Source organism: Lagopus leucura, unplaced genomic scaffold (assembly GCF_019238085.1).
Source record: "Lagopus leucura isolate 7727_CA_CO unplaced genomic scaffold, USGS_WTPT01 Super-Scaffold_739, whole genome shotgun sequence".
Taxonomy (NCBI): Eukaryota; Metazoa; Chordata; class Aves; order Galliformes; family Phasianidae; genus Lagopus; species Lagopus leucura.
Genome location: NW_024962255.1, coordinates 9821145 through 9846317, shown reverse-complemented (window position 1 = coordinate 9846317; position 25173 = coordinate 9821145). Strand labels below are relative to the sequence as shown.

Sequence of the window (25173 nt, the reverse complement as noted above, 5' to 3'; positions counted from 1 at the left end):
GTGCGCTAGAAGAGGTAACCTGTTGTTTCACAGCTGCTGTGAAAGCGTTGTTGTGAGGAAAATGTTACTCATGCAGTCACTCATCATCTTGAACGGATGGAAGTCAGGAGGCACTAAATCCAGGTTATCCAACCGGCATGGTAGGACAGTCCAGACAAGACTGGCAATGTGCTCCACAGTTTTCAAACTGGTATGAAGTCTGGAGTTACCATGTTGCAAGAGAAAGACTGTCTTCCTCTCTGACCTGACTCTGGAAGTTTGAGCCTCCGGTTTAGTCAGAGTCATGATGCAACAGTCAGAGTTGATGGTTTGTCTGCGTTCATGGCTTCATATTCACTTCCACATCAGACACCATTGTATCAGACTGCCCCTGTGCTGCCTTCTGTCACACAACAACAGATGTAACAGAATATTGGTGGGAAGGTTCAACCTCCACTGCTATACTGCCAACATCCACCTCTGGTGTTGTGAGCCAACGTAATAAAGCAGGAGGCATTAGTTTTGGAGTAGCCCTTATAACTTAAATAAATAATAAAAAAAAATGTATGTATGTAATCAAAGAGTGGCTTGAATAGGAGGAAACTTTGAAGATCATCTAGTTCCATCCCCTGACATGGGCAGAGGTGCCACCCAGCAGATCAGGCTGCCCAGGGCCACATCCAACTTTGAATGCCTCCAGGGATGGGGGCATCCACACAGCTTCTCTGGGAGGCTTGTGCCAGTACCTCATCACCCTCTGAGGAATGAATTTTTGCTAACATCCAAGTCTCTCTCTTTTAGTTTGAAGTCATTTCCATTTGTCCTGCCACTTTGTAAAAAGTTCTTCCTCTTTATAATCTGCATTGTAAATATTAATATTTCCTTCTAGTACTTATAAGTACTGGAAGGAATATACATATATGTAGGTTTTCCAGTATAATTTCCCATATCAAGTGAACTTTTGAGACTGTGATCTTTGGATTGAACTGGCTCTGAGTGAGACTTTTTAGTTTCTACTGCATATTATTAAAAGTGCTATGTTAAAAGAAATATTGTGCAAGGAAAAAGATTCTACTTACAAGCTTTAGTATTAATTGTAGAAACAAATTTAAAGAGGTTGTCACCCACTGTCTGAGCATTGGTTTGTGCATGAATTCCTTTTTCAAACTGGTATTGTAAATATGGATTTAAAAAAATGTGCTGTCTCAATCTTATGTTAGATTTTCTTTATTATGTATCATTTAGAGGGGAGTTGATATGTATTTGATAAAATCATTTCAAACAATCCTTTTTATTTTTCAATATTAATTTATTTGAAAGAAAAATAAATTCCTTAGGTCTCTGTTCCTGATGAGGAAATAAAAGTTTTCAGTAACAGTAGAATGTATCTCTCCTTTTAAATTTGCTTGTTAGAAAAAACAGTCTGTGGTTTGAGCTGCAATAATGTTTTCCTTTTGTCATTGTAATATATGGTCAGAGCTTTGCAAGTATTCATCCTTAAGGCTAACGTTTTTCATGGATGACCTTTTCACAGAGGTGAACTTATTTTCAATGCAGGAGAAATTACTGTCAAGTCCCTTTACTTATAAAGTTATAAGGAAAACAAATTTAATTCACTCTGGAAGACTACAAGTAATCTTCGTTTAGTGTGTTATATGGTTAGTATATAGTAGTGATAGGTGCTTTGCTGCTATTAAATTAATTTCCTTTTGAAATGACAGACAGTATATTAAACAACACACCCTGAGATTCTTTAATTCCTGATATAATTCTAAACAATCCCTCGATTTTAATCAAATAAAATCCATTTTTAGATACAATTTTATGATAATTTCTAAAGAATTACTTGTTCCAGTTTTCCTTCCTGACTGACTGATATAATAATGTTCTAATCAAGGCGTCTTCCACAGGCAGGCAAATGCAGTTTTGCTTTTAAATAATTGCCCCCGAAGTCAAGAAAGAAGCAATTATTCATGCAATTCTGTAAATATGTGGACTGTCATTAATGTTTATTTTTCATCTGAAACCACTGGTACCTCAAATCAGCCAAACATCTGAGTATGAATAAAGTAGTCATCCAACTAATTTCTAAATCATATTCTACAGAACTTTGCCATAGACCAGTGTTTAAGGCATTTGTGCAGACCAAAGGATTCAGTAGCACTGGAATAGAGGGTATAAAGTTTAAAGAATACTAGATCTTCCCTCTGATGTTTCTTTCTACATGTATGAAAGGGTGGGAATAGTGGTGAAGTAATGCGCACAAAATAGTGGCAAAAGGAGGGCATTTATTACAAACACATGTATAAGAGTTAAACTTCCAAGAGTAGAATCTTGCTCTTGGGTTATGCTGGTATAACTTCATGGCCCAAAATACTTTTTAACAGTTAGCATCTTCTCTTGAGACAGCCAAATCTGGCATTCCATGTATGTAAGGAGTTTGGGTAATATGTTGTGTGCAGTTGAAGATGGGACTTAGAAATCTTGGAGCGAGTTTCTTGGGTAAATGAATTGACTGCTCATTTGGAAAGCAGGTTGGCATTTTGTGGTTCTCTTCTATGTGTTTTTCTCTATGCTCCAATCTATGAAATCTTCCTTTTTAATACTATCTTTTCTCTGCAAATGTCTTCATACTGTGCTTTATGGATTTTCTGAATGATTCAAGTTACCTAGGATTTTATAAAGGGTTATGCATTCTCAGTTACATTTTTTATTTATTTATTTATTTATTTATTTTTTGTATCATATATGTTTTCTAATCAGTGTTCTGGAAAATTGTAGCCTGTTTTTCAGAAACACTAGCCACACTTTGTTCACTTGAAATGGTTAGTGCTAGGTGCCAAATACTTAGTAAGGTATACCTGGTGGAATGAAGATCTCAGTGCCTAAATGACCACACATCAAAATAATGCTCATGGAGAACATTAGTATCAGAATAGATGCCATGTATATTGGGTTTTGTAGCAGCTGTCTTTATATATTTAGACAGCAAGTGCTAAAAATTCTAAATCAGCTGCATTCTAGGAAGGTAATTGAGGGATGTTTTTTTGAAGCTGATTTTAAAAAGCTGTGATGAGTGTTATGTGAGATAACCATATTATAAGGAGTTTTTGCAGTGGTACTAATTATAACACTTTGTCACACAAGCTTACTGCATTTTTCTTGTTTGTAGACATGTTCTGCCAGTGTTTCTTACGTTGGGTGACTGTGATATATCTTAAGTTAACCTTATTTGAACATGTATGTTGTGCATATGATCAGTTTAAACTCTTCTGATGTGCTGGGACTAATAGCACAAAAAAAGTATGGCAAGAAATCTGAGTATTCCAGTGCTGATGTAAATATAAAGTGGCCTGCAGTACTACTCTGGTTTTACAAGGTTCTTTAGTTTTTGCCCTGCTAGCAAAATCAATGGGAATTTTCCTAGCAGTGCCAAGCTGCAACAAAGGGTAGTATATTTTGACTGGTGAGGATGCTTGTGATCTGCATTTATAGTTTAGAAAAAAAAAAAAAAATTATTTCCTGCTATGATATAACATCAGTATGTTGAGCAAAACCTTTCTGGTTTAAGTAAAAGAATGTGATTCAAACTTTAACCTTAGCTTAGCATGGGGCAGGAAGGGTAGTGTTCTACAGATCTATTGATGGTAGCTTTGCCAAGATGGAGCTAGCAATGTGGAGAAGTCAAACTTTTTTTTTCCCTCTTGGGTCTACTGCACTTGTCTCAGAGGTAGAAATTACCTGCATGTTTCCAGACAACAGATACTGTAGCAATGCCTTTAAGTACTATCATGCAGTGTGCTGATGGTTGTTACTTAATTTTGACCTGCTATTCCTCATTAATGGTTCTCATGATAAAATCACTTTCAGACTATGACTAGAGAGGGAGACAACTGAGTATCTGTGCATTTGTCCTTCTGCCAGTATTTTAATACAACCACTTCTAAATCTGTACAGAAGGATGATTTGTTTGTTGTCACTGTTACTTTCTGGCTTGGACTATTTTAGCCAAACATTCAAACATTGTTCTTCTCTCGCAGGAGTAATGTGGAGACAAAATGATTACTCAGATCTAAGTTAAAAATAACCTTTGTATGCTATCTAGAGTCACTTGGTGTCTGAAATAAGTGATGGCAGATGTGATACAGTAGGCAAACTGCTATATGTTCCAGCTAAACATTCCCAATTAAAGTATAAATAGTCAAGCAGAAAATAAAGTAATCATGTAGTACATTGTATCAAAAAAGTCAAATGCAATGACTGTTACCCAAAGCTTTTGTAACAGAACATGATATGTAAGAAATAGTTGAAAGACGTTATCTATGGGTATGCTTGAAATATATATAAAATTTTGTTTACTTCTAGGTAAAACTGAATATATTCTGTTTTTGTTTTATAGCCTTCCAGGGCTGTGTTAAACTAGTAATACTGGAACCACTGCTTATGTGTAACTTTGAGGCATGTAGGTCTTCAGCATTCCGACAGCAATTCTGTCTTTCAGGATCTATGTTTAAGGCAGAGATGTTTCAGCCAACCCAGTAACTACATTAGATGCTTGCCCAACATCTCACTGTTTTAAGAAACTGGCAGAGGATTTGCTTCAGCTCCACTGTATTCTCAAAGTAGGATGTTCATATTCTCATTGAAACCTTAGTTTTCTTTCATCAATAATTTTGATTTAGGGCATGGGAGCAGAAAGTTTTGGCTGGGTTTTTTTTTTTTTTTTTTTTTTTTTTTCTTCTGTGAAGAGTAGGTAGGAAAGCTTAGCTAATACTTGTGCTTTTGTTTTCCATAAGCATTCTTAAAGCACATCAATCATAGAGCAGGGAGAGGGCCTATCACGTCACATCCCGTGGGGGGGTCTTGCAGTTGCTGACAACACATTCTAAAGAAGTATTTTGTTTGGGAAAGAAGTTTAAGCAGAATTAGAGGAGCTTTACTTTTTAGTAATTGATGTAAATACATTTCTAAATCTGCATAAATTCTACTCATTGTTTTCACATTTCCGCAGAGGTGGGTCTTGAGCTAACAATCCTTGGTATGAAGAAATCAACTTTTGTAGTTTGTGTGTTTTTATTTCGTATTTTTGATAAACAGAATAACTGGTGAGAGAAATACTTTAACCAGCTAGTAACAGTATTAAAAACATTGAGAAATGGAGTGATCAGGGATTCCAGACTTCTGATAACTTACTTAAACGTTTGTTTTTCCAAAAGCCACAAGGTATGTGTGGTAAAACCTTGGAAACTTGAAGGGAGGAAGTGCTCACTTTTAAGCAGGTTTTGCTGTGATTCCACTCAGGATACAGATGAACTTTGGGGTGATGTGGTGCTGGCCTACTTTCTTGAAGATCCAGGCTTTTGCTTTATCTGATAATCTCACTTGAAAAAGCATCTCCCTTCCTGCTCCCCTACTTGGAGATTTCTGATATGATTAGAAACAAGGAAGGGATATTTAAACTACTTTTAAGTAATATGCACTTCAAGGGGCACAGGCACAGATTTACATGCAAAGAGACATGTCTGTTTTTAAAATAGATGTGCCAGCTGCAGTGAGACAGAAATAAGATATAGGAGTACAGATTCTGCTTAGTATTAACACTAACTGTTTTGTTTGTTTGTGGGAAGCATTCATTCATCAGGAAGTACTTGACAATGATTTTGATGAAGAAATTGGGAAGATTCTTTGTAATGAAATATTTCAGACCTTAAAAGGAATTTACTCTTCAGTAATGCCTAGAACTCATTTGAAAAGCTAAATTTACTAGAATATAACTCTATAGAAGTGTAAGAAAGAGCAGAGATCTGTAATGAAAAGTTATTTCTGTTCTTACTCTTCTTGGCTAATGCTTTGAAAGTGTATGGTACACATGTGCTAATGAAAATTGAAGGAAATAGCATGTGGCTTATATGGGCAAGAGTTCAGTAATCAGTCAATAGAGATACCATATTATAAAGTTATGTTATAATTTCTGAAGGGCTCAAATGGAAAAGATTTGCAAAGTTTAGAACCTTTGACTTCCTCTGAGAAACATATTTACTGTAGAATGGCTGCAATATTAAATGCTTGAAAAATGCAGTACAGGCAGCTGTATAATCGTTGGTATGGTGAAGTGTCTGCTGGTATCAGGCAAGAGTCTGTCCATTGGGCTTGGCATCAAACTGGATTTAATAAGAAGTTGCCAGTGTTCCTGTTGGTACTGGCATAAATCCTCATGCATAGTGTTTCAGAAGCTTGTGAAAAGAAAAGTTGAAACATTACCTGCTCTTTCCATAACAATTCTCAAAAATAAATGAACTGTTTAGTCTTGTGTGTGGTCTGCGGTGGGTATGAATCCTTCAGAGCTGCAGATGTAATGCAGTGTAAAAAATCTGAAGAGCTGAATTGCGCAGTGCCCAGCTCTACAAGAATAGAAGTCTGATTGCTACAACGTACTATGGAACATGGCTATCTTCCATTTCATTTGGAGAAAATACTTTAGTTTCTGCAGTGTTTTATTTTTTAGTGTTTAAATTTTATCATGATGAAACTGTTGTTGTACTACTGAAGTAATATAGAATTCATTAAATTTCTGTTCCTCTTAGTGTGTCAGGGAAAACTTGAGAATTAAGATTACACAGCTCCCTGGTAGGTGTTGGTTTTCCTTCTGGCTCATGACCTATTTAAAAGTGAGCACTAAGATTTACTTTACATACTCCTTTAAATACTACTACAATAAATCTTGCTTTTTACCAACTTCAGCATTTAGCACAATAACTTTCACATGACCGAGGCAATAGTTAGGGATGCAAACTTATAGGTTTTTGAACAGAAAGCTAGTGAGAAAACTTTATACCATCTATGCTATATGCATAGATGCTATCTATGGTATCTATTGCTATCTATGGCATACTGAAAATTGAGAGCACAATGTGCAGAAGTATTGTAACTGCTACCTTGACCTGAAGGATCGTGACAAATAGGAATTGGAAGAAAATAGCATGCTTAACATTTTGCTCTATTTATCCAAAGTAATATTTCACTTTGCATTTATAGAGGGTTTTTTTGTTTGTTTGTGTTTTTTTTTTTAATGTATCAATATATCTCTTTCTGGATCATTTTCTTACATTTCCAAAAGTAGCTTTAATTCTTCTGAATAAATTCTCAGGTTTTCATTGTGAAATGACTAAAACTCTTATTAATGTATTGCTGGATGGTTATAGCTCTCTTCTTAAGTTATGTGCTCTTAAGCAGTGGTGTATGTTGTTAAAACATTGTACATTTTAAACATTGTATATGTTTAAACATTGTATGTTGTAAAAAATGTATGCTTTTGTCTACGTGATTTCTTCTGGGAAAAAAAGACATCACTTTGTTTTTTCTAGAGTTTGTTTTCAAGTATCCATTCCAGTGTCTGAATTTTCAAGATGTGAGTACTTTTTTTTGAACTGAACAAGAGTGCTTCCTGTTTACGGTGCTGTTCATACATATGGCATCCTGCCTCTTTGTTTTGTCTTTTGGGTGGCAGAGTAGTTTGTGCTATGTCACTGGAGACTGCCAGGCCCTCTGCCCCTTGCCGCTTTGTAGTCCATTTATGCTCAGCTGCAGTATGCAGTCTGTGGACTGGGCTTTCTTCCTCCAGCAAAACAAGAGGATGTGGAAAAACCTCCTATAGATGGCTAAAGATAAATATGAATGTAGTTTTTCCTGCCTGTATGTCCTATCCCTTTTTTTAATCCTCGGTGCTGTAGCTGAGAGCTGTAGCTGAGTGCACAGTTGCTCAGGAAGAATGTGTTTTATGCAATGTTTGTTGGATTACATATGTGTTTGGTTATCAGTATATGCAGTAGTGTATATTTTATACCCTGATAATTTAAAAATGTTTTTTTAAAAAAATACTTTGCATCTTGTGAAAGCACATGCGTTAATTAGTGTGCTGGTTAAATAGACATTTTTGTTACCTTTCTGAATGAGTATTCAACCAGTTTCTAAACTGTTATTAGATGAACTAACCAGTAGATATGTTTTCCATTATTTACTGAATAACTTCCAAAGAAGTGTCACAGCTTTTTTTTTCCATGTATTTTCCTAGTTCCTCATCATTTTTTAGCATCTGTGAAGGAATGTAACATTTTGTTTATTCTGCTATTGCTATACAGTGCTGTTTTCAACATGAGCCATTGAAGGCCTGATCCTATTGTCAAAGGAGGGTCTTTTGTGGGATTTCTAAAGATGTGGTGTCATGATTGCTAAGGATTAGACTGAAGATGCTCAGCTGGATTTTCTGTTCTCTTCCTTAGGCAAGAGTACTTGCTGCTGAACTTGTGAATGACCCCATCTAAATCTGTACCTGTCCTGAAAGGACAGACCTCTGAGATCAGGTCCTTGCAATCACTACTGATTACAGACTAGCTGATATTCAAGGGCTCATCAAGTTCAGTACAGCAGTTCCACATCCTACAGTCCTCTTTTATGACATTATTTGTAAGAGTAATTGTGAGAGATCTCAATGGCAAATGAAAAACTATCATGAGTATGGTCTGCACATACTGTGGAAGGAGTTACTTCAGGTGATTACAGACGTGGGGTATTAAAAAAGACCCAAGGTGGTACTAAACCAGTAACAACAGGCATTTGTAAACATCTGTCATGTGCTTTCATGGAAGACAATAACAAGACTGTGAAAGGGGTATTACCATTAGAACAGTTTGGTGCAAGGTCTGTCAATCATTTTCTTACATCACTCATGGGGTAAAAACAGCAAATAAACGAAAACCTCTTAAATGGGGAAATTGGGAAAAATGAGGAATCATGCCTACTAAATCATACAATGTTGAATACTGCCCTGCTTATGTCTAATTGGCTCTGCTACTTTTCAGTCAGTATAGCACTAATTACATTTTTCTTGAAATACAAAGATCCTCTACATCAGTTTGTTTGCAGAGCTGTGGATTTTGTTCTGATTCACAGAGCTGTTGTAAGCAGTGTTTTTTGGAGAGATTTTTTAGGTAAGGGGTTGAGATGTGATCAAGCATCTACAAGAAGATTTTAGGCCTGGTAGTATGTTTGGAGACGTTCTGTAATTAAGGAACTTGCTCAGGCATTGTTGAAGAGAAGAGCATATATGTGCAGTAAACAGTTATTTTAATATCTTAGATTTGTGTATTTCACACGCAGCTCAATCACCATACATATATATATATAAAATTGCTGTTCGCTTTGTAATATTTTATTTAGTGGCTCTGTAAGCTGCTGCACTGAGCAAAATTTGCATGCATGGGTGTGTTTATCCACACAGCCAGTACAGCAACAGCATGGACCCTGTATACTTCTGGCCTGTACTGAAAACATGCCTGAAACTTTCATATAAGTCTGTACAAGATGGTTATTTTGGTCATGACCTGAATGACTGCTATCCAGTTTACTGACCCATAATGAAAAAATCTTTCTGCCTTTGTAACTCTCCTCTGTTCATCAGACACATTTCCTTCTGTATTGAATGTGAAATCTCTTTGCTTAGTCTGGCGGAGAGCTGTGATATTTATGTTATCTGTTTGGAAGCATATGTTCATAGGATCAGAAAAGAAGGTCTGAAAGGAACACATCCATGCCATCCAGAATCTGTGTATTCCAAATCAGATTTAAATGTAAGTGACCAATTCCAACAATTTTTTTCTTTAAATACTTTATCGGTGCTACAGTTCTGTCTGCAATCTGTTTCAACATTTCACTCTCTTTGCTGTTAAAATATTTCCCCTCTATAATATATTTTAAAAATATCCATGTTTTCTGTAATTTTCTCTTTGCATCCTCAGCCTCCTCCATCTTCCAGCACTTCAGCTTGGGTTTATCCATAATAAAGATGACAAAAGTTACTAAAATTTCTTACAGGCTACAATCTGTTCATTCACTTTGCTTTGATATTTGTTGTTTTGAAAGTGACTAGAAGAAGACTTGAAGCAGGGTGGTGTATTTTTCTGACTGCAATACAGCCAGCAATTTACTTTTTCCAGCATAGGTACAAACGTTTGTACTTGCTGTAATTTTTGCTTTCAAATTTGGTTTTATTTTTTAGGTCATTTTGGAAGTTACCAAAACAATTTCATTTTTACTCTTGTCCTTTATTATCTGTACGTTCTTTTTCAATGTTCCCTCCTTTTCATAACCTTGGTTAGGAATATGGAGTTTTTCAGACACAGACAAATATTCTGAAAAATCATATTTAATACGTGTTTCCACTTAAAACTGACCCACTGCTATATGTTCCAGGATTCTTTCTCTGCCAATCTTTTTGTACTGTCCTCACACTAGTTTAAGACCATGTTTTCTGATTTTACTTTGAAGAACATAATCAGAACAAAAAACCATGCCAGAAGAATGATGTATGTTACTGCATGCTTCCTAGTACAGAAGGAGGCTGTTTTAAGCAGCCACTAGTGAATTATTTGGTTAAGAACTCTAGCTTCTTGTTAGCAACTATAGAAAAATACCACAGATAGAACATACAGGATCTGTTTACTTTTTTTGCAGGTTGGATGTTGTGCTGTTGTAGTGGGAATGCTAAGTCATGGCATGAAACAGTAATTGACCTGGTGGGAAGGCAGGACCAACCCAGGGGAGCTCAGGTGCATGCAATGCAGCTCAGTGTCCAGATGGGATGGATCCATTGCATTTAAGGGTTGGTAGTGGAGGCAAGGGGATCTTGCAGGAGATCCCTGTGATAAGTTAGATTTTCCCAAGGGTAAGCAGATTCTTTCCATTGTTTCTGTGCCCATGGCTGCAACATTTGAACATATCCTCTCTTGCTGTAGTCTAGGACTTGACTACTCTGCTATCATTGCTGTGCTTTCCATTGTGTTACAGCATTGCAGTAGTACAAGCCTAGAGTCTACTTTAGTTCTGATGCTCACTAAACTGCCTTTTTTTTTTTTTCCTCTAGTCCTAATCCCCATCACTACAGCAACAGTATGAAGAACTGTTTATCTTTCTACTGCCAAGTGTTGGTTTTTCTGGATGTAGTAACTTCTTTATTTGAGTGTAGTTTCTAATGGTATTCTTCCTCTGTGAACTAATTCATCCATTCGTTCGTACATGGTTTTGTTTGGAATTAAAGCTGCAGTAACACCTGAGACTTTTCTAAAAGCTCTGGACAAATACTTTTGGTGATTAATTAGAGAATATGGTGAGCTCTTCAGAAATTTTCTGAATAAGTTGCTGGAGTCTGTTCAATGTTCCCCACTGAAGTAACTCTTAAAAAAAATATCTTTTTCTTTAAAGGTTTACATATTGAGAGTAGTGAATTGCAACATGAGTGTCCATAAGGCTTTCTAATGAAAGAGTACCATAATGTGATTTAATTTCTGTCCAATTGATCCTTAGTGTGATAGTAAACTGTGTAAGTGTTGTTTTTCCCAAAGCAGGTCCATGTGATTTAGAGAATTGCAGATATTTTTTTAAATAGAGAAGTAGTTCTGGGCAGTTATTACTCTAATCACACTTATCTTACTTTAACTGAAGATTTTATTAAGGAACTGCAAACAAAGGTGATTTTGCAAAGTTTGCAGCATTTCAAAATGCAGTACTTAGGCATACAGAAAATCATTTTTTGTGTTAATAGATTAGAACCACAATCCTGGCAAAGAAAGAAAGGCATCTGCATCCAATCTTCTGCACAAATATTGGAAGTGGAAATTCTGTGAATTTTTTTGTTGAATTTTTCTGCATTTTAATATACTAGACTGGCTGCCGTGATCTCTTGGCTGTGTTAGTTACCCTATACTGTCAGCACATGTCTCTTGGCTTTCCTGTGACTGTTCCTGGATTCAGGCATGGCCAACCTGATCTCCGTCTATGATCAACTGACTCATCTTTTTGATCAGGGAAAGGCTATTGACTTAGTGTACCTAGACTTCAGCAAAGCCTTCAACACTGTCTCCCATAGTTATCCCTGGAGGAGCTGGCAGCCTGTAGCTTGCACAGATAAACTCTTTGCTGGGTTAAGAACTGGCTGGATGGCTGGGCCCAGAGTGGCGTGGTAAATGGAATCACTTCCAGCTGGCAACTGGTCAGAAATGGTACTCCCCAGGGGTTGTATTGGCATCTGTCCTGTTCAGCAACTTGAAGTTCAACAAGGCCAAGTGCCGTGTCCTGCATTTTGGCCACAGCAACCCCAGACAACACAACAGGCCTTGGCCAGTGAAACTGCAGGTTTAGCTTGCAGATAAAATGTCCTATATTTTTGATAGTTGCTGTCTAATTACTGTGAACTCATATAATCACTGATGAACATCCTTTCATCATCACTGTAATCCTCAATATGTTGTTTAGCTATCAATCTTCGCTAAAAATTCTCACTAATCAACATCCAAAATTTCTTCCAGATGACAAGGCCCAAGCAGTCTCTCAAATAGAGATTTGCCCAATGCATCAAGTTGTCTTACAACATAGATTATATTTATCCAAAGACATCACAAAGTTTCCTTGCAGCAGCTGTTGAATACAACATACAAATGCTATAGAAATTTTATTAAGCTAGAAAAGTTATGTTCTTATATATGATTATTCTTGATTATCTGAAGAGATTATAGTTATCAAAATTGGTTTCCAGTGTCAATTGTTACTATGTGATTAGATTTTTGGCAGCATCCTGTTTTCACTGTGGCATTAGCAGACTAAATCAATGGCTTTCACAAATTAATTTCACTGACTTTCATAGACAGCCTGAGTTCTCAGGGCTTGTTCAATAGAGTCCTCTAAAAAATTTCAAATGTTTCACATTTGGAATGTTTAACTGTGGTGAAAGTGATCAATATGACTGATTTTTATATCTAGAAATCAGCGTTTTGTGACTCCTTAATAATAACAGTTATTTTTGTCTAAGAAGAAGAGTGTCTAAAAGGGTGGAGAAAATAGGTAATAAGAGAGATTCCATAGGTGCCACCTGGGTGTTGGAAGTTGAGTAAGTGCAAAATAAAGATGTATGCCTTTGTTAAAGTTTTTCCCTAATTCTTTTCTTTTTTTAAAATGTATGAATATTGCTTTAACTGAGGAATATTTTTAGTATTGAAGTTCCCTAAAGCAGTTTCTAATTTGGTGATAACACTGTAGAGAAAAATTGGGATGAAGAATACTGAAATGAATTTGGGAACTTGGGCTGTTTATAAACAGACATCATTGGTTTCAGTGGATGCTTCCTTTTTTTTTTTAAGAAAAAATATTCCTTAGACTGAGGCCATGAGATAGAAATAGTTTTTACTGATTTTAGGTTAGCATGAAAAATCTGTGAAGGGAAGGATTATCTGTCTTTGAAAGAGAATGTCTCCTAGGATGCAGTGGGTATCTGTACAGAACCTTAGAATAATGGAATTATTTGAGTTAGAAGGGACATTTACAGTTCATCTACTCCAACTTCCCTGCACTGAATAGGGACCTCTACAGACAGATAAAGTGCTCAAAGCCCTGTCCAATCTGACCTTAAAGGTCTCCAAAGATGAGGCGTCACTTATCTGGGCAACCTGTTCCCAGTGCCTCACCACTCTTATTGTAAAAACACCAAAAACAAACAAGCAAAACAAAAAAAAACCCTTTTAGTTTAATTCTTTTGGTTTGAAACTGTTTCCCCATGTCCTATCACAACAGAACCTGCTAAAGAGTCTGCCCTTTCCTTCTTACAGCCCCCTTTTGATACTGAAAGGCTGCAATCAGGTCTCCCTGGAGTCTTGTCATCTTCAGGTTGAACAGCGCCAGTTCTCTCTACTTCTCAAAGGGGAGGTATTCCATCTCTTGAACTGTATTTGTGGCCCTTCTCAGAAAGCATTCCAGCAGGTTCACATCTCTCCTGTACTGAGGGCTTCACCTCCCTTGACCTGCTGGCCACACGCGTCTTAAAAATGGATATAATATTGCCTTTTTTCCAGTCAGCAGGAACATTACCTTACTGCCAAAACTCTTCAAATACCAGGAAGAGTGGATTTGAATGTAGTTTCTCTCATTTCTGTATTCACCTTGTGTAAGGAGCAAATAACCATCATGTTAGGTTTATGCAGTTCCTTTATGCTGAAGAGCTGATCCCAGCTGCAGCCTGTACAGTCCTACACTGCACTGTCAGCAGAATGGAGACCCTATATTGCTTTTCTTAGGCAATACCGAAGAATGTGGATGGCAGGTTTAAGATCTGCTAGGGGATGAGGGGAAGCTACAAAACTAACATTAGAACTACACAAATGCACAACTGTATCTCATGTTTGGGCTTAAAGAAGTTTATTTCAGAATTCTTGGAACTCTTTCCTTGAGCAAAAATAACTTCAATTTTGTATTAAAAATAAGTGCTATAGCAAAGTATAAAAGACTTATTCTGTTTCAGAAGCTGATTACACTCATTAGCTTTGAAGGTGAGTTCTCTGAAGGATTATACTTTTTAAAAATTCTGTACACTTTTTAGGAGTGATATTCTAATAATAAACTAAAAAGGAAATTGATTAGATAGTCTTTGAGTGATTTATCTTTTTAAAAGTGAGTTATTGTCCTATGAGAAAAGTTTTAATGTTTCATTAATACTTTATAAGAATAATCTAGAAGAGAGGAAACATTACTGAAAGGTTATTTTCATGTTAATTAAGCTCTTCAATATAAAAGAACTCTAACACAAATTTAATATTTTATTCATAGTCCTCAAAACTGTTAGACGTTATATTGATTGCAGCGTGGCTGAGACTTGATGAAGAGAGAATATAATTTGTTTTGTCTTAGTCAGCAACACAGCAAATTGTACCACTCACCAAAAACTCTAAATGAAAAACACTCTGAATACGTATGAATCTTAGAATTCACGTGTCCTATGAACAATGTTGTTAATGTGAAAAAAGCATAATGTTTTTGCAAAAACGAATGTTGCAATTTCCGTTGGATTTGAGAGGATTTGGGATCAAATCTGTGTTTGATCCAACTGTAATTAATGGAAAATTAGTCATTAATAGATATAAATATAGAATATGGATAGAGAGAATCATGGAATTGTTGAGGTTGGAAAAAGACCACTAAGACAGTCTAGTCCAACCCCAACCCATCGTCACCATGCTTGCTAACTATATCCCCCTGTGCCACATCCACATGATACTTGAATGCCTCCAGGGACAGTGACTCCACCACCTCCCTGGGCAGCCTGTTCCAATGCATCATCACTCTTCCTGAGAATAATTTTTTTTCTAATATCTGACCTGAACCTCCCCTGGGGCAATTTGAGACCATCCCCTCTTGTCCTTTTGCTGTTACCTGATATTCATCTCAGTCCAGTGATTGACAGCAGGAAGTATAAAGGGGCATGAAGTACTAATGCAAAGTGTTTTGGACTTGCTGATCACTTGAAATTCAGTTTCTGTATGAAATAGTGAAAACAAAGTTTTTAAATACTATGCCTTAGAGGTAGTTTGCTTAGTAAATTATTTGTGAATGTGAAGTACAGCGCTGCTTTGACTGACTTACCTGGCCTTATTTTATTACTCTGTCCCTTCTAAATGAATTCTAAAATACAGGGCTTTTTCTGTACTAATAGTTTCACTGATGGTTATGAGTGCTCTTTCTCTATCAACTGTGTGCTGTGTTATTTCTTGAAACACAGCAAGAGTAAAAAAGGGCTTTGTTCCAGAGGAAACCAGGGGTCAGATAAAGTGATACTTCTGTACACATTTCGTACACTTGGTATGGGGAATGGGGTGGAAGACATCTTTCTTCCTTTATCGAGATGGACTATTATATTTAATCTGTCGCTCTACATCTCTTAAGATTTCAAGGCTTCACAAGACCAGTAATATTGAAACCTGATAGTTAATGGTCGAAGGACTTCCTAAATTGTGCGAGTTCCCTCCACTCTCTAATTTCTGTTACTGATGAGAATGTTTTATTTGACAGTTACATTTCCTCCATGGAAGAACTGTCTTTATTATCATTTGTGAAAAGCACTGAAGTCACAGAAATGAATGTATTCTGTTAAGGCTTATTAAGCTGAGAAGTTTGCAATTAAAATTATACACTGCTTCAATGCAAGAAATTGATGCTACACAGAAAAGCTTGAACTAAAACCTTCTCATGCCATTTAATTAGATGAATCTCAACATGTTTTAATTCCTTGGTGTTCTTCCACATTATAGATACCATCATAAAAAATAAAAGGAAATCCAAATTCATAATTTTTAGCCATGTAGGGAAAATGAGGAAGTCAGTATATGAACAGGTAGAGGATGCTTCGGCAAAACTGCTGCCACTGCTGTGTGAAGCTTGAAGCTCTTACCATTTCCCTTCTTCAAGGAAAAGACCATTTAAGGGTGTTTTTTGACTTTTCGAGATAAAGCAGCGGAGATTTGTTTCTGATGGTGACTGTGATCAGCTCTGGATTCATATTTTATACTCAAGGATAAACAGCAAAGCCCTGGCTTAGATATTAAAAGGCAGATCACAAAGATTAAAATTTCAGAGTTCTGCAGTGCCTGTCTGTAGGGTCCTCACAAAATTTTCTTTGCTGAAGTTTAAACTGTGACTGCTTTCCACTTCTTTCTTCTATTACTGAGAGATTATATTTTACATGCTGTTTCTACTGAACACAGTTGTCTTATAGGATATTGCCTGTGGTAGCCCTTGTACTAACCTTAAGAATTGTTACAATTCAGTGGGTTCAACACAGCTGGGTCCGTATGAGGGGATAATTAGTAAGACTTGCTGTTTTATTTTGAAGTATTGTGTGCCTTATGTTTTGTGTCTTACAAACTGAATTCTGACCAGTTTGAAGGGCTTTCAGATAACTGTTATAACTGAATATTCACTTCAAAAATAATAAATATTTCTTGGGACTTTTCTGATTTTATGCACCAAAAATAATGATTAAATTTCTTAGGACAGCTCAACTCGTCTTTTTTTTTTTTTTTTTTTTTTTTTTTTTAAATGCTTTATTTCTTACATATTTAGAAATAAAGGAAATTGCATTTCCTGAACTTACATAAGGAATGCTGCAGTGTTCATTGTTACTTGCTGTGAATCCAGGAGGATACTGGTTCCCATTGAGTCATATCAATTATGATAGTTGGAAGCTAGCACATAAAGAAATATGGCAATTTAAACTGCAGTTAGCAGGCAGCAGTCTGTTAACATAACAGACATTGACAACACAGTTCAACGTTGATCACATTCTGAAAGTAACTATTTCAGAGGGTTTCAACAAAACGTTCTTACTTCATGGACTTAAAATTACTTCTGTTAGAAAGGAATGTTCACTTATAACACTCTTTTTCTCTGGAAAACACTTATATTTTAGAAGCTTTTCTTATTTTCTGAATCAAAACCACTATCTCAAAAGTTATACTTCCCTGATTAGTAAAACGTTCCAGTATCATTAATGTTTAAAACAAAAAAAAAACAACATTGCTTGGTGTTCACAAATTAGCAAAAGAGATGGTTAAATGTACACGTGACTTTAAGACACAAATCTTCATATTTCTCCCATAAACTTATTTAAATTCTGTAAGTTTTAGACATTGGTTAGGAGGTATAGCATTTTGTGTAGCTATTGAGGTATAATGTGTATTTTAGCTTGTATTTTTGGACTGATCATGGAAAATCTCTCAAGCGTAAGGAAGAACAGGAGTGTGTGATGCAGCTGTCAGTGTTCTTGGTAGGGATGCATCTCAAAAATAATAATTCAACTGCTTAAACCTTTTCTTCAACATTTTATTTTTGTGGATTAATACAACATATATAATCTCTACAATATAAATTGGATCAGTGCTCCACTTTTCTCATATTATCCAAGTATATTCAATGTAGAACATAAATGCTCATTGTTAACTTTTTTTAATTTGTAGCTTTTTTTTTTTTTTTTTTTTTAAATCATTTGGCGTTTGTTCTTGAATTTCATTATTCTGTTAAGAATTAAATAGTATTCTGCACTGAAGTGCCGTCAGGAAAGATGAACAAAAGTTCTAATCTAAAAAGAATCTCTGCAAAGGCAACTTTTTTTGCAGAGTTGCAAATTACAATTTTTATAAGAATTTTGAAAATAAAGAAATCAAGTTCTGTATCTGCAGCTTTTCTTGACAAATACCAGTGCTTTAAATTATACAGCCATTCTTTCTCTGTATAGATTTTCGCAGTACTTGCAGCAATTTATAGGTCCGGAGTACAGCTGCTGGAAGACATTTATTCTCAGTTCTGTATTAAATCTATCATATACCAATGCATTAACTTTCAGTACAGAGCTCAAGGGCTTTTGGCTTTTTCTTTCTTGGTCTGAGTTCCTATCCTATAACTGTTTGCAGGGTATACAAAAAACAATGGTGAGAAAACCCAGCTAATATGCGAGAAGAAAGAGAAACTGTTATTCATGATAACAGTTAAAACAAACTGATTTTGCAGTGTGAGCTGAGTGGCCAAAACAGAACATACTGTTAACATTTCTGAAAATGGTAATGCTAATAAGCTTGTTTTGATGGATCAACACTTTAGTTTCACTTTCTTGAGCGCTGTTCTTTACACACATCAATTGTACATACGTTCACATAGCAGCAACTTAACGTTCTCTGCAGTGTTTGAATTGAATGCTTCTTAAAATAGAGTGGAAAAATATGTCATTGAGTTATTTGACTCAATTTGCTATAGTTTTGTGCTTTTTTGGGAAGGAAAAAAGAAATCAGCTTATTTTGTATTGTTGACAGATATTTATCATAAATATTTTAAATAAACAAAGCAAATAATCAAATAGGGTATTACAGCAATGACAAAAAATATTTCAGAAATTTGTAATCCAATGCATTTCTTCAAGTAAATCTCTAGCTGCTGTTCATTTCTACAGAGCACCTGGAACACAGGCAGCAGGGCAGGAATGCAACCACAAGAAATATGTTTAGATGTAGCAATCAAAGACTCCTTTATTAACCCTATCTACATCTCTGTCTTTCTCTACTGCTTATTAAGATAGACATGTTGGAGAGGAGAGAAGAGAGCTGATTTCCAGGCCACTTTTTTCACAGGAAAATTCTTTTTAGAAGAGCAGAATGTGAATATTCCATAGTGCTAGTTATAAAATACAATTTAAAAAATGTGATTGTTTTACATAGGTCTTCTTCATTCCTTGTGAGATAAAGAAGATTCCATCATAAGTACAATTACAGATGTAGTCATTTTTCCAAATCTTAGATAAACGTAACTTGTGACCTTAAACAGACTACAGATAGAAAAATGAACAAAAACAAACAAACAAACAAACAACACCATTTATGCACTACTTGTCAGTTTTGAAGTGCTTTTGGAAATAAATGTCATGTTCTTTTGCTGACAGGATTTGAAATCTAGTGATCAGCGAGATGAAATTGCTGCAGCACGTGCAACCCTGAAAGAAAATTCTTCTCTTCTTCATTCAATATGTTCAGCTTGTTTGGAACATTCAGATGTTGCATCCCTTACAGCCAGCAAGGATTCAATTTGTAATGAAATACAAAATGCCCTCAATGTGATTTCTAATGCTTCCCAAGGAGTTGGGAATAAAAAGGGACAACCTGCATCTTACAGAGCTACTCTAGGAAGTGCACTTGATGAGCTTGAGGTAGGTACACCCTTAAACTTTTCCCACTGCAATGTATTTCAGTTATTTCAGTTTTCATCTACTGCTGTTGAGTGAAAGATCAATGCTGTCCTTAGTCTTAGTCTGGATAGTATCACCCTAAATTATTTCACTGGAAAGAATCACTATTCAAAAATATTTGCAGTTAAGTCTTTGTTTCACTATTTTGCTTCTTTCAAACAGCATTTAAGAATTACGTCCATGCATGTAAGTAATGGTGGAGACAGAAATGTCCTTGAACTCATAAGTTAAGTTTATAAATAACAGTGATTCTCTAATGATTGCAATCACTGCTGCATTGACTGTGTTTGAATTAGTGCAATGCAAAGTGATGCTATTTGCTCTGAAACTTGTCAATGGGATCATTATGTAATTTATGTAATTGAAGATTAAGAAACCTAACTATGTCTTTATTTTTAAATTCACTCACGTTAAATTGAGATGAGAAATATACTTCAACAGATTAATGTTTTTACTTCTGTATTTAACCAAATGTTTGGAGAATGTCTGCTCTTTCTCTACTTCTAACATAATTCTAGACTTCCACATCGAGTTTTCCCTTTTCCTCAAACTTTTCTGATTCTTCCACGTGTAATTTTTCATTACCTTGCTAAAATTGGTAAAAGACCTCCTGAAGATGAGGTGATGGACTGCATTCATCATCCGCTATAGCAGATGTAAGCCCAAATTAAAAAAACAAAACCAAAAAACAGAGGGCCTTTTTGGTTGTAAAAACTCATTTTTGTCTGATGCCAGCCTTGAATGTTGATACATTCTCATGAGAATTAATATTGTGACTGATGACAATAGATTTTGTTTAAAATATTCAATGAATGGTTAAAGAAAATTTGAAATCCCTATACGTTATAAATCTTGTAGTGGTAATGTATTGATCAAAACAGACTTTTCAGTAATGCCCGAAGCTGAATTTGACAGGCTCTTTTTTTCATCCCCAAAGGAATGTGATTGCATATTATATGCCAGCCATTCTTGCTGTTTACACTAGGTTTTAAAGTTGTAAACTATTTTCTTACTAAATGAAAGAAAATCACTTGTGTGTTAAGTGATGTGATATGATGATGCCTGAATGGCAGTGTAGTTTAAATTAGAGCTACTCTTTCCCTGTTTAACCTAGGGGAAAAAACAAACAAACAAACAAACACCCAACAACAAAAAAACAAACAAACGTAAAATGAAACCAGAAAAAAAACCTCAAGAAGATAAAACAAAATTTGGCAAAGTGCTTGCATCATCTGACTGCAGATGGATTTATTCTGGCATATGTGAGCAGTAACATTTTAATGAGATTTTTTAATTGTCTTTACTTTCAATATTATTTTAAAATAGAAGAATTTTGGTAGTGGTTCCATGGAAAATTTTCTTCTGGATTGAATTTATTTTTATTGGAATCATAACAACATAAAGTCTCACTTGTAAAAAGCTATTTTGTAAATGGAATTTTAAATTTATTTTCACCTAGATACCACAAATTGGAATTTAAGCTGTATGTGTTAAATAAGCATAATTTAAGCTTTTAAAAATGATCTTATGAATTAAATGATTGTGCTTTTCTTTCTTTAATGAAAGTTCTATGGGCTAAAGACCTGAAATAACTTTTGCTCTTTCTTGTTGCAGCAAATAGAGTGCCATGAAATAATGTAGTAAATTGTTGGGAACAAATCTTGTTAAATATTTGCAGTGTAGAAAAGTATCACAGAGCTTACCCAACAGTCTAGTATATAGATGGTTTGCAGTGTCATTCTTCCTTTGCCCAGTGCTGGCAGTATCAGAGTAATTACAGATTTTTGAATTGAGAAGTTAATAGTAAGAATTAGAACAGTTAACTTCTTAAATCAGTAGATTCTCAAGAATTTCTCTTATAGCCTCCATATGAATAAATGTATTATTTGTAATTAAGCACAAAACTATAACAAATTTAGTAGTGGGTATGTGGGTGCAGATCACCTATGCTTTTCACTAGTATTGCATTTTCTAAATGTGAAGAGATTTCTCACAAAATGATACGGGTCATCTATGCTTGACTCAGTGTGTTCATTTGACCTGTTGTTCTTTAATGACCCTGGCCACGTAGCAGGATAGTTACATATGAGATGTTAAAATACTGTATATCAGTCCAAAATGTCAGAAAATGCAGCCTGGTATTATCTGAATTCTGGTCTTCCTCTCACTCTTCCATGAGATCAGAAGGCAAATGAGGGGTAAAGTAGCCAAGTAATAATTGTGGTTAGGTGCTCATTTATGTTTAAAATCTCAGGTAGCTAAACACTCATTAACCCTGTTAAAGCAGAAAAGTGTAACTATTTATTACATATCTGTCATTCCCCAGTTGTTTGGAAATCAAATTACCTTTTCCATTTAGAATACTGATCAGAATTTTTTTATGAAATTGCTTTTAGAATTAAATCTGTGGGCAGAATCTTAAATCATATTTTCCTGGTTACTGTTGCCTAGTAGTCTTCTTTCTTTAAATTTAGTTCAGAGCTAAACTGCAGCAGCTTTTTGCCGGTACTATTTGTTCAACTTTTTGTGTGTTTTCTGCAAACTGCCTCCTTTTCCAACTTCTTTTCCAATTTTCGTTTGAGATTTGAAAACAGTCATTTTGCTAACTAAATGGTTAACTGACTGTAGCAATTAGACATGGCTTAGTCTTCTGTGATAAAGCTACTTCTTAAAGTGCAACTTCTTTCTGTTGTTATACTTGAATATTCTAGTTGTGAGTGCATTTTATGTTATGATGGACGCTGTATAGTATAGGGTTGAGAATGCTTGAGATACAGGGATCTAACAGTGAAGTTGCTGATCCAGTGAGTAGTGCCAGAAGGATTTAACTGTAGCAGAGGTGAGGTACTACAGAATAATTTGGCATTCAAGGCTGTAATGTGAATGTGGCAGACGCACATGAATGTGTGAACGGGGTTGGTCTCTTCTCACTGGTGACGGGTGATGGGACAGGGGGAAGTGGCCTTAAGTTGCTCCAGGGTAAGTTTAGTTTGGATATCAGGAAAAACCTCTTTACTGAAAGCAGGAATAGGCTCCCGAGGGAGGTGGTTGAGTCACCATCCCTGGATGTGTTTAAAAACTGTTTGGATGTGGCGCTCAGGGACATTATTTAGCAGAGGGTGGTTAGAGTTAGGGTAGTATGGTTAGGTTGTGGTTGGACTCAGTGATCTTTAAAATCTTTTCCAACCTGAGCGATTCTATGTATTTCAAATCTCTAATACAAAATAAACATTTCTTCCATGTAAAAAATGGATATACTCACCTCTGAAAGTTGTTACTTCTGGAATGCCTTCCCTTATTATTTGCTGTGGAAGAGTAGTTTGAGATTATCTCTTTGATATAAGTTAATTTAAAAAATAGAAACAATAACAAAAAAACCCCAGTAAATATTTAAACATCAGTGTCTAGCTTCATACAGTTTTTACTAGTTGATCAAATGCAAGCCTTTTCCTTTATAGCTCTGTTGTGTATTTGGATATAGCCGAAGTAATGGAGACATACATAAAACATTGATTAAACACGTTATGTAGGAATACAAAGTTCCCGTTGCTGAGAACTATTTGAATTCTGATCTTGAAGTTATGCATTCTTCTTAGAGAGGTGACAACTGAAAGGGTTTTGTTTTCTCCTCCATTTCAGAGTCCATAAAGGCATCTCTTACCATTTTCTTTCAGTTTCCTATACTACATTTTCATAATTTTTTGCATGATGTTTGAGATACAGTAACTTAGCTTGCCTCTAGATAAATAGGGTGAAGTTTTCCTTTGTGTTCAGCCATATTATCATTTGCTGTAAGGAATTTCAATAAAGAGAAGAAAATGGAAAAAATACCTCAGTATTAATATTCTTGATGTGTTTCCATGTTATACTTGTGAACAATTGGTGTCTTACTACCTTCACATTTCTGGAAATGTCTTTAGATAAATTTCCTACTTTATATGGAAATAGCTATTGTAGAAAAGGACAAAGGCCTCTTTAACTAAGAGCTCAGTCAGCTAAGGTCTGACTGTAGGCCTTGGATAAACCGGTCTCGCTCCATCCACTGCCAGTAAGACTTGAGGGTATATGGAGATAGTCAGAGAAGGAAAGCAAGTAGTGCTCCTTCTCTCTCTCTCTCTCTCTCTTTTCTTTGAATTTTCTCCTAAGAGGCAGGGACTACCAGGCCCTGACAAAATTTTAGTATTTCTTCTCTCTTGGAGACTGCAGAAATCAAATTTGTTATCAATACTGAGAATTATTCAACTCGTTCCAAATTCTTGGAAAAGGCTGGATGTTGTGTTGAGGGACATGGTTTAGTGGGAACTATTGGTGATAGGTGAACGGTTGGACTGGATGATCTTTTAAGTCTTTTCCAACCTTGGTGATTCTATGATTCTATGATTCTTATTTATTTCTGCAAGAGACTGAAAACAGAGGACTGCCCTTATTCCTTTGCTTTGTTAGCAAGGGAAGAGGTAAATAAAATTATGGCCTAATACCAGTTTCTGAAGTTACGTGTGAGATTATTGTTTCCATAGTCAGAATAATTTGGTTTTCTACAGCTTTTAGTTAGAAAATTATTAAGGGATACAAATAGGGTAAGTGCAATTAAATTGGCTTTTCAAAGTACTAAATCTTCCCTCCTGCTTACATTCAAGCTCCTTTCTGGTTTACTGTTTCTTTCTGGATAACAAAAGGAGCTAAAAAACCCAGAACTTGGAAATAGTTACTGCTTTAACTTAATCTAAGATTGTTTCTACTGGATGCATAAAAATTCTTGACATAAACCTATAAACTATTTTAATGATATATCTTGTCACTTCATGTAAAAATTCATAAACTCAGTGACACAAATTCATATAGTTTTGGACTTTATTGTCTCAGAAGAGACAATTGTAAATTGAAATGACAGTAGCACAGTCTGCTTTTATTTATTTCTTTTGGATACTCTGATGTGGTATTAAAATTCCCAAATCAACATGGTGAATGTGAGACAGATTCTCAGAAGTATGTTTTCCTTCTGGTCACTGTGAAATTTGAGGACTAGAGTTTGAGTAGTACCAGTTTCTGATAGGAAGTAGAATAGGAGCCTGAAATTTTTATCCCCGGGATTTTAGAAGCTACTTAATAAGGTTTGGTGTCCAGTCATGTTATGTATGTTAATAGGCTTATGTACTGAGAGTACTTAAATAGTAAGAGTACTTTTAAATGAGGTGGTTGACTTCAGAGCTATGGATCAATAGTGAAGGTGAAACATTTAGAAACCTACACTGCTCCAGCAGGATGGCAAATAACAAACTTCCATTTAAAATTGAGTATTGCAGAAATCACCTGTGCTGCCTGATGGCAGTATTAAAATACTTCATTTGGAAATACTCAGATAATTAAGTCTGATTTTTCTCTAGTTTCTCTGGAGAATCTCACAGCTGTTCCAAAGAGATTGTTGTGTATTCTGGAAAAGATAGGAGAATTAAACCTGTAACAAAAAGACTTAATCTCCCTAACTCTAGATATTATGTAATAGTGCACTAAAAAGTAATATAAACTACAAAATTGAAAGTAACTGATGTTCCCTTTCCTAGATATTCATGTTGTAATACAAGATTTTTTTT

The 25173-nt window shown here is 35.5% G+C and overlaps 1 protein-coding gene across 6 annotated transcripts in view; it reads left to right on the top strand.

Annotated features, from left to right (window-relative positions):
• The window catches only part of CTNNA3 (catenin alpha 3), a 418023-nt gene that overhangs the window by 64992 nt on the left and 327858 nt on the right, over positions 1–25173 (top strand). For all 6 annotated transcript variants that reach the window (XM_042862647.1, XM_042862648.1, XM_042862646.1 and 3 more), the window contains exon 6: positions 19280–19543. In XM_042862647.1, coding sequence (XP_042718581.1) covers positions 19280–19543 — 264 coding nt within the window. The remainder of the gene's footprint in view (positions 1–19279; positions 19544–25173) is intronic.